The sequence below is a fragment of the Hypomesus nipponensis genome, chromosome 9 (assembly GCF_054491055.1).
Source record: "Hypomesus nipponensis isolate SF chromosome 9, ASM5449105v1, whole genome shotgun sequence".
NCBI lineage: Eukaryota > Metazoa > Chordata > Actinopteri > Osmeriformes > Osmeridae > Hypomesus > Hypomesus nipponensis.
The window spans coordinates 10,112,501-10,122,500 of record NC_140369.1 but is presented as its reverse complement, the minus strand read 5'-3'; the positions used below and the strand labels follow the sequence as shown (position 1 = coordinate 10,122,500).

Below are 10,000 nucleotides of genomic sequence, written 5' to 3'. Positions count from 1 at the left end.
TGCCAAACAATGACATAGTTGTGTGCTCGTGCTCCCCCCCACCAGTAGATTCCAGAGCCCCGCCCTCCTCAGACACCACTGAGCGGCATCTCTCTGGCACGTACACATTCTGCCATCAGCGGGGAGGAGATGAGGAGACAAGAAGGGGTGGAGTGTGAGACAGTGTGTGTGTGTGTGTGTGTGTGTGGGGGGGGGGGGGCTGCCAATGAGACTCACTTGTAATAAATAAACTGAAGTTGGATGGTGGTGCAGGGGGGGGGGGATTAACTGCACTGCTGGCATCCCACTCACAACCCACTGCAGGGAGGGCTAGCACAGAGAAGGGGGGGGCTGCAATGCAATGCAAAGCTCTCTCTCTCTCTCTCTGCTCACGTAACCCTGTCCTCTGTTAGACAGCTTATGTGTGGGTGGGATGCTGGGGTCTGAAGGGGGGGGGGGCGCACAGGGCTGGGGGCCAGGATAACACACACACACACACCGATTAGACTGATCCAACCAGAGACAAGTGCTCTTCACAGCTCCCCCGCCCTCCCCCCTGCACCATGCTCCATTCCTCCACCCGCGGAGAACTGCGTCGCTTACATAACACACACACACACACACACACACACAGAGACTCATACATGCCCAGCACAAACACAACACACACACACTCTGATACACACGGACACTGGTGCACACGGACACCATACAGTAACGTGCCCATGCACATATGTTGTTGCATGTGCACACAGTACACACACGGAGATATAAGGTTAGCTTCTTCTTATAACGAACAAAGGTAAATTACATGATATTAGCAAACACACACGCCCACACACACGTCATTATAGCTCTCTCTCTAGCACCGGAATGGACCCAACCACACCACTTTTTTCTTATGTAATCATGTCTATGTTTCCCTCCTTACCTACCTCTCTGCCTTCAGGGGGCTCACCACCAGGAGAGCCCCACCGCTAAACCCACAGCACTCCCTGGACTAAGCTGCCGATTAGGGCTGGAATAGGCTCCAGGTGCAGGGGTTGGCAGGGCTGCTGGTCGAGGACCAGACTTGGTTACACGAGGCCGGGGCACTGAGCCTTCAAAGCGGTGTGGTTTGGTGTGTAAGCGTGGGTGCGTCATCCAGGAACCAAGATCTAACTGGAGTCACCAGGGACATTCTGGGCACTTACTACTGCGCTAGCAATGTATATCACCTAGCATGTACTTGCACCAACAACTTGACTAACTATGACATAGAAAATACTGCACACTTCACCGACGTGTCGATATGTCTAGTAGCTTCACAAGCCTGGCCTAGGTCATGTGAGGCCCTCATGATGCAGAGGAAGGGAGTGTCGTTCAGCGTCTCCAACACAGTTTCCACTTGACAGGAAGTCAGCTTCATGGACGTCTGTGTTGGGATGGCACCTACAGCTGGAGGGCAGGAGGGATGTGAGGCTGGGAATGAAGCAACACAGGGGACAGAGTGGAGACTAGACCGTAAAGTGATGGTGGGACCGAGAGAAACAGAGAGAGAGAAACAGAGAGAGAAACAGAGAGAGAAAGAGTGCAAGTGGAGGACAGAGGAGAGCGGGTGAGTGGGACAGCGGTCTCAGCCCCCCCTGCAGTGTTGGGTAAACAGAGAGCCTGTCTGTATCCATGGAGACAACCCCCTAGTGGAATGAGCGAGGGAGCGGGGATGAAAAAACAAGGTCACAGCGCTTTCCCTTCTCTCCTTCCGTTTCGCTTCTTGGCATCAACAAAGGGATGTTATATAACAGCTATTTATACCCAAGGAGCCTCCCTCCCTGGCTCCCACTTGGTTTCGTCAGGCAGTGCCACATTTCAGACCTCACTCAGTTTCAGCCATCTTTTCCCTTCTATTGTCTTCTTCTTCTTTCCTACCGCGGCTCTCTGGGAGTCAGCCCTCCGCTCTCTCTCTCCCTTGCAGTTACATCAGCAGAAATCTCAAGTCAATCTGACCTCCAGACGTCGCCTCCCCTGACACTGTGTCTTAACTACTTTCCAGTCTAGTCAGAGGCCGATCCTCAGGAGAGACCAGTCTCTGCTCTCAGCGCTGCACCACTCCAGCTCATCTGCCACCACGCGGTTACCGGCCCGAATCAGCCTTCACTGGTGTGGCCAGCGTCCGGCTCTGAGAGCGGACAGCAGCACAATGGCTGCTTCCATGCTGATGTGTGACCAGAGTGAATGTCACGAGTTTCCATGTCACAACTTGATTTATAGCCAGTTGGACTCTTCCAAGGATGGCTGGAGCAGGAAGCAGGCAGGAACACTCGCCTCTGTTACAGCAGTGTGTGTGTGTGTGTGTGTGTGTGTGTGTGTGTGTCATGTTTTATTTGTGGCCAGTATGTAGGTCATGAGCTAATGGTTAACTATGGTTACGTGAGTGCACCAACGCAAAACAGGTGCACACCTCGACATCAAGAAGAGGGGGACACAGACAGAAGCAGCCTCACTATGCTCTATGTCTCTGCATCTTTCTCTCTCTCTATTTTTGAACTACTGTAATTGCTTTTGTTAAGTTTTACATGACCGGACCAGAAAACTAATATATAAGTATTGCAAAACTTTTTAACTGGTCTGTGCAGTCCTTAAGAAATATGTTCTTAATTTATAGTAAAGTTTGGTTCTCTTACTAAGAAAACTTAACTCTAAGCATTCTTTCCGGAACAAATTGTGTCAGAGGGAGCTCCAATTTCTCTCCAAGTTCCCCGTACAACCTCCTCTTATTCCACACTCCTCCTCCCCCCTGTCTTCCTCCCCCTGTCTTCCTCCCCCTGTCTTCCTCCCCCTGTCTCCCTCTGTCTCCCTCCCTCCCCCAGTCTCCCTCATCCTGTCTCCCTCATCCTGTCTCCCTTCCCCTGTCTCCCTCCCCCTGTCTCCCTCCCCCTGTCTCCCTCCCCCTTTCTCCCTCCCCCTGTCTCCCTCCCCCAGTCTCCCTCACCCTGTTTCCCTCCCCGTCTCCCTCCCCCAGTCTCCCTCACCCTGTCTCCCTCCCCCTGTCTCCCTCACCCTGTCTCCCTCACCCAGTCTCCCTCCCCCTGTCTCCCTCCCCGTCTCCCTCCCCCAGTCTCCCTCCCCCTGTCTCCCTCACCCTGTCTCCCTCCCCCAGTCTCCCTCCCCGTCTCCCTCCCCCAGTCTCCCTCACCCTGTCTCCCTCACCCTTTCTCCCTCCCCCTGTCTCCCTCCCCCTGTCTCCCTCCCCCTTTCTCCCTCCCCCTTTCTCCCTCCCCCTGTCTCCCTCCCCCTGTCTCCCTCCCCCTTTCTCCCTCACCCTGTCTCCCTCCCCTTGTCTCCCTCCCCCTGTCTCCCTCCCCCTTTCTCCCTCACCCTGTCTCCCTCCCCCTGTCTCCCTCCCCCAGTCTCCCTCCCCCTTTCTCCCTCACCCTGTCTCCCTCACCCTGTCTCCCTCCCCCTGTCTCCCTCCCCCTGTCTCCCTCCCCCTTTCTCCCTCACCCTGTCTCCCTCCCCCTGACTCCCTCCCCCAGTCTCCCTCCCCCTTTCTCCCTCCCCCTGTCTCCCTCCCCCTGTCTCCCTCCCCCAGTCTCCCTCCCCCTTTCTCCCTCACCCTGTCTCCCTCCCCTTGTCTCCCTCCCCCAGTCTCCCTCCCCCTTTCTCCCTCACCCTGTCTCCCTCCCCCTGACTCCCTCCCCCAGTCTCCCTCCCCCTTTCTCCCTCCCCCTGTCTCCCTCCCCCTGTCTCCCTCCCCCTGTCTCCCTCCCCCTTTCTCCCTCCCCCTTTCTCCCTCCCCCTGTCTCCCTCCCCCTGTCTCCCTCCCCCTTTCTCCCTCCCCCTGTCTCCCTCCCCCTGTCTCCCTCCCCCTTTCTCCCTCACCCTGTCTCCCTCCCCCTGACTCCCTCCCCCAGTCTCCCTCCCCCTTTCTCCCTCCCCCTGTCTCCCTCCCCCTGTCTCCCTCCCCCAGTCTCCCTCCCCCTTTCTCCCTCCCCCTGTCTCCCTCCCCCTGTCTCCCTCCCCCTTTCTCCCTCACCCTGTCTCCCTCCCCCTGACTCCCTCCCCCAGTCTCCCTCCCCCTTTCTCCCTCCCCCTGTCTCCCTCCCCCTGTCTCCCTCCCCCTTTCTCCCTCCCCCTTTCTCCCTCCCCCTGTCTCCCTCCCCCTGTCTCCCTCCCCCTTTCTCCCTCCCCCTGTCTCCCTCCCCCTGTCTCCCTCCCCCTTTCTCCCTCCCCCTGTCTCCCTCCCCCTGTCTCCCTCACCCTTTCTCCCTCACCCTGTCTCCCCACTGCCCCAGTTCCAGAGGCCACCATGACCCAGCTTGAGCTGGGAGAGAGGGAGAGGGAGAAAGGGAGGAAAGGGAGCAGAGGAGAGGAGAAGGAGGCAGGAATGTTTTGGAGCTTGAGACATTCCTCATTGTTCATTCACACAGTCCTTATGTAACAGGAGCAGGTCACGTGACAGAGTTCTGCAGCAGAGGCAGCCCAGCTAGCTGTGGGAAGCCAGGGCATTATCTACGCTACAGCGCCTTCTTCACTCTAATCTGATTATACAAGCTGCTTTCTTATGCAACAGCGTAGACAGATGGGTAGACAGGCAGACAGACGGTTAGACAGGCAGACAGATAGGTAGACAGGCAGACAGATAGGTAGACAGGCAGACAGATAGGTAGACAGGCAGACAGACGGTTAGACAGGCAGACAGATAGTTAGACAGGCAGACAGATAGGTAGACAGGCAGACAGATAGGTAGACAGGCAGACAGACGGTTAGACAGGCAGACAGACGGTTAGACAGGCAGACAGATAGGTAGACAGGCAGACAGACGGTTAGACAGGCAGACAGATAGGTAGACAGGCAGACAGACGGTTAGACAGGCAGACAGATAGGTAGACAGGCAGACAGATAGGTAGACAGGCAGACAGACGGTTAGACAGGCAGACAGATAGGTAGACAGGCAGACAGACGGTTAGACAGGCAGACAGATAGGTAGACAGGCAGACAGATAGGTAGACAGGCAGACAGATAGGTAGACAGGCAGACAGACGGTTAGACAGGCAGACAGATAGGTAGACAGGCAGACAGATAGGTAGACAGGCAGACAGATAGGTAGACAGGCAGACAGATAGGTAGACAGGCAGACAGATAGGTAGACAGGCAGACAGATAGGTAGACAGGCAGACAGATAGGTAGACAGGCAGACAGATAGGTAGACAGGCAGACAAAGAAAGAGAGCGCACAGAAAAACAGGCATGCACACACAAATATGCACTGACACACACTTCGAGACAATTTTCCTTTCCTATCTTTCAGGGGGGTAATCCACTGGCCTACGTCAATGTTGGTTGCCAAAGCAACCATTTATCAAGTCCGTCTATAAATGATGATGGGAAACTGAAAGCAGAGGAGAGGTGATGATAGTGATGTGTTGATGGAGTGGCCTGCACACCTACACACACCTCATATGAATCAACTCTACCATCACCATCATATGCTGCCCTACTGTAGAAAAGCACTATCAGAAAGACACAAACACACACACACACACACACACACTCACACACACACACACTGATCGGTGGGTGTGACTGACCTGGATGGTGGTGTTGCCACCTTCCAGCAGGGCGATGGCCAATAGGATGCTCTCCTGGAAGACACGGTCGCTGGTGGTGTTCATGATGAGGTCGATGACAAGGTCGGATGCGCCTTCCTTGTCCAGGTGACACTGTACCTCTGCCAGGCTCATCTCGCCCCGACTCAGCGCCCCCGGAGCACCCAGACCTGGGGTGAAGGCACCTTCACATGGCCGTGACAAGAATCATTTAAGGTATATGGATGCTATTTGCAGTACATCATTTATATAGTGCAGTGCTGAGCCCTTAGTCACATTCTCATCTGAACCAGCATAGGCTAGTTATGTGTTGCATGTAGGCCTGCATAGAGCCATGCAGACAGACAGTATGTAGGCCTGCATAGGGCCGTGCAGACAGACCACATGTAGGCCTGCATAGGGCCGTGCAGACAGACCACATGTAGGCCTGCATAGGGCCGTGCAGACAGACCACATGTAGGCCTGCATAGGGCCGTGCAGACAGACCACATGTAGGCCTGCATAGGGCCGTGCAGACAGACCACATGTAGGCCTGCATAGGGCCGTGCAGACAGACCGCATGTAGGCCTGCATAGGGCCGTGCAGACAGACCGCATGTAGGCCTGCATAGGGCCGTGCAGACAGACCGCATGTAGGCCTGCATAGGGCCGTGCAGACAGACCGCATGTAGGCCTGCATAGGGCCGTGCAGACAGACCGCATGTAGGCCTGCATAGGGCCGTGCAGACAGACCGCATGTAGGCCTGCATAGGGCCGTGCAGACAGACCGCATGTAGGCCTGCATAGGGCCGTGCAGACAGACCACATGTAGGCCTGCATAGGGCCGTGCAGACAGACCACATGTAGGCCTGCATAGGGCCGTGCAGACAGACCACATGTAGGCCTGCATAGGGCCGTGCAGACAGTTCTCAGGGTAAGACTAGAACAGGGCTCTAGGACAGGGCTTCAACAGGTGCAGCATGAGACTGCTTACACAGGAAGTAGCAGCCCATCACCTAGCAACAGCTACAAATGGATCAGAGAGGGAAGGGGGAGACTTCCTGTGGTCTGGCAGTGGGCCAGGCAGAGTCAGTGCTGGTGCATGTGAACGTGAACCAGAAACCTTCCCAGGACCAGCCATAGTGCTCCAACTGTACCACACTTTATTTGGCATGAGAACCAATAGAAAAATGTGTATAGAAAAACATGATTACACCACACACATGAATATTCAGTCTCCGTCTGTTTTTTGTGCAATGTGGCAACAACGCTGAATAGGAAACTACACGGCCATCTGGCCCAAACATGACTCCTGTTCCCACATATATGCTGGTTACTGGGTCAATATGTTATCACTGCATTTCAAATGCCCTAGACTCCTGTTCATAAAAATACTATGAAAACAAGGCTTCAAACACACGTACTTGAACTTCATTTGTGTTCAAATCAAATAAAAGCATACAAACATAATCAAACGCCTTGTTTTCAGACATATTTCTCAACAGACGCCTTTTTATTTCTGGTGATGAAAGCATCATGGCTAGGTGAGCTGTGTCAGTGTTTTCACTCCTAACAGCAGACAGGTGTGAGTGTGAAGGCCTTATCTCCTGTCTGATACCAGCTCTGGTGCGGTGGCAGGGACGTGAGGACAGCCTTTACACTGGGTGCTCTCCCTCTCAGGGCCTCCTCAGATACTGGAGCTGCTTAGCTGAGATAGAACAGTAGGAGGAGGATCTCGACACACATGCGTAGAGACCAGGCTGAGGTGGACCCAGTCCCAGACAGCAGAAGGGGAATGTGCTGCTGCTGGAGGCTGAACAGCAGGGGACAGAGCAGGCTCTGATGTCACTAAGATGGTGGAGGTTTGATACTGGGGATCCCCATACTAGAATGGGAGCGAGCTCCTCTAAGGATTTCTCTTTCCTTTTCACTTTGTGACATGATGATCCACAGGCCAAAGCGTATTAACATGATCAAGTACTATTGACTGGATTGAGTTATGATAGTGTGAAGTAGTCAGCTCAACAGGTTATAATTCTGTGGCCTTGCTCCCCCAAGTATGAACCACCATATAAAACCCAACGGTCAGAGAGACAGAAAGGAGGTTGACAAGATGGAATCCAATAAACAGCAAACCATAGCGCACCCTGACAACAGCAGATTCCCCTCACCTGATTGGCTCTTTCCAGGTCCTACAGGGCTCAGGGGTCCGTTGCTGAAGGCAGTGAGGCTGTCCCTCCGCCCACCCCCACTCCGGAAGTTGCCATAGTAACGATTCACCAGAATCTGCCGTAGTGCCTCGCCCTTCAGAGAAAAAGGAGAGAGAGGTCTTGGCTGTCATGATGCCAGACAGAGGAGAGGGCGAGGGCAAGAACCATGTCACTTGGTTTGTCGATATCACTTCCTGTAAAGGCCGAGGCATGAGGCAAGAATACCCCTTTGAATGGAATCGCACTGTTTAGAGTCATTGTGTTTTGCAATGCATGGATTTAAAGTGAAGTATCATACTGTAAAGTATGAAATTCCGTCTAACAAGACAATCTCAGATATATTTAGTCATTTAGGAGACGCTCTTATCCAGAGCGATATAGAGAGCACTAGATATAACACTCACACAAGACAGCTGTGAAGCTCATCTCTATGTAGGAGTTGAGGTCCTGTTTTAAGACTGATCAACCTGTGACCACGCCTCCCACTATGTGACTCATCCTCTGACGCAGGAGAGTCAGCACGACACGGCCATTGCCATGACAACAACGATGGCCCACAGTTACCTGACAGACCACCAATTGTAAAAAGTGAAGGAAGTGGCAGGGTGGGACTTGAAGAAAGAGAATGAAGGAGACGTTATGCAAGTCTTGTTCCTATGGTTACATGTTGATAGTCACAGGACTGCCTTGTCCCAGATAGACAGGGAGAGACAGGTACTTCAGGCTTTCACTGACAGTGGGCCCAACAGCAGTCATGAGCGTGAGGATAAGCACTGAAGACCTGAACAGGAGAGCACATCCTTGACCCGGGTCCCTGTTTCCCCACGCGACACTGAGCTGTGAAGGTGAAGGCTGTCAGAGAGCCTCATGCTGAGGACAGGCAGCTCAGAGGAAACACAAATGTTCTCCACCTATACTGGGTCCAAGTCAGGTAGTGTAGTCTCTCCTCCCTAAGCTCCACCCCCCCGATGATCCAGCTGTGCTTCATGCAGTTGGTGAAGTACAACTGGATCATTTCAACTCAGCTTTGAGGGAATTTCCTCCCAAATTAGGTTAACGGATAAAGAGTCAGATTAGGTTTAGCGTAAAAAAAAAAAAAAAACGTTCCACATCTTGGTGAAGCATGACCAAGTATAATTTGAAGCAAAGTTCGGGGCTGAGATGTCTGAACTAATCTCTACGGTTGTTGAAGCTGATGAAGTGTGCAGGCCCAGCGGTCAGTGTTGAAGTTAGGGTGAGAGGGGCTTCTGGTTCTGGTGGTGTTGAGATCAGTACCTACCCTCCTCTGGTCCTCCAGTAGCTTCTGGGGCTGGTTCTGATCCAGCTCCTGGGTGGCAGTGAGGAAGGTTAGCACAGCCAAGCCAGCGGGCCAACAGACACAATCACAGGGTTAGTCATCATGCAACATGGAATTAACAATGTCCATACACACAGAGTTCATATTTACTAGAAATATATTCCTCTATGAATCATAGGATTTAAGCATGCAAAGTGGAAGCTGTTGTAAGCAATGCCATGCCTTTCACCAGGGGTTAGACCTGGGTCATTCCAGGGGGAGGTGAAGGTCAAAAAGAGGTGGGAAGGTTTAGTGGTCGTGACTATCAACCAGGAAGTGAAGGGTGGAGTTACAGGATATGAGCCTGCTTACAAGCAGAGACAAAGAACATGCTCAGTTACTATTCCATTGCCTAACTAAGTATTTCCTCCTGATTCCTAGTCCTTTTATCAGAATGTTGAGACTGCTGTTCACTTTTCACTTCTGCTAAGTAATAAACACAAATTCCCTGAAACACAGTACCAACTATCCTGTCTGAGTTCCTGTAAACTGTGCCAAGCACAGCACAGTCTGGAAGTTACACTCCATTGAAATCCTGTTCATTACATAAACAGGACCAGTAAGCGGGGGGGGGGGGGGGGGGGGGGGGTTACATAATGGCCACCATAACAGTGGCACACAGGAGATTAGAGGGCCCATCTGTCACCTACACAATACAGAGATGGAGAGCGAGAGAGAGGGAGGGAGAGATACCAGAATAAACACCAGCTCTGCCAACATGACACACAGGATTCTGGTTCTCTCTGTGCCACGGTCAGAGTCAGAATACAGGACAGTAGACTAGAGGGTCTGAAACGGATAGAGGTTTGAGGTGCCATAGTGCTCTCCAACAAAGAAACTCATTACAAACAAATCTTCTGGATCACTAAGCAGCAATTATGTGCAGTGCGGTCCATAAGTATTTTGACTT

At 52.9% G+C, this 10,000-nt stretch overlaps 1 protein-coding gene across 1 annotated transcript in view; it reads right to left on the bottom strand.

The window, feature by feature from the left end:
- LOC146272805 (inositol 1,4,5-trisphosphate-gated calcium channel ITPR1-like) overlaps positions 1 to 10,000 on the bottom strand; it is a 55,420-nt gene that overhangs the window by 16,854 nt on the left and 28,566 nt on the right. Inside the window, exons 40-42 of the mRNA XM_084704104.1 lie at positions 9,034 to 9,081; positions 7,716 to 7,848; positions 5,549 to 5,751 (exon numbers count right to left, since the gene is read on the bottom strand). Of these exons, the coding sequence (XP_084560230.1) occupies positions 5,549 to 5,751; positions 7,716 to 7,848; positions 9,034 to 9,081 (384 nt within the window). The remainder of the gene's footprint in view (positions 1 to 5,548; positions 5,752 to 7,715; positions 7,849 to 9,033; positions 9,082 to 10,000) is intronic.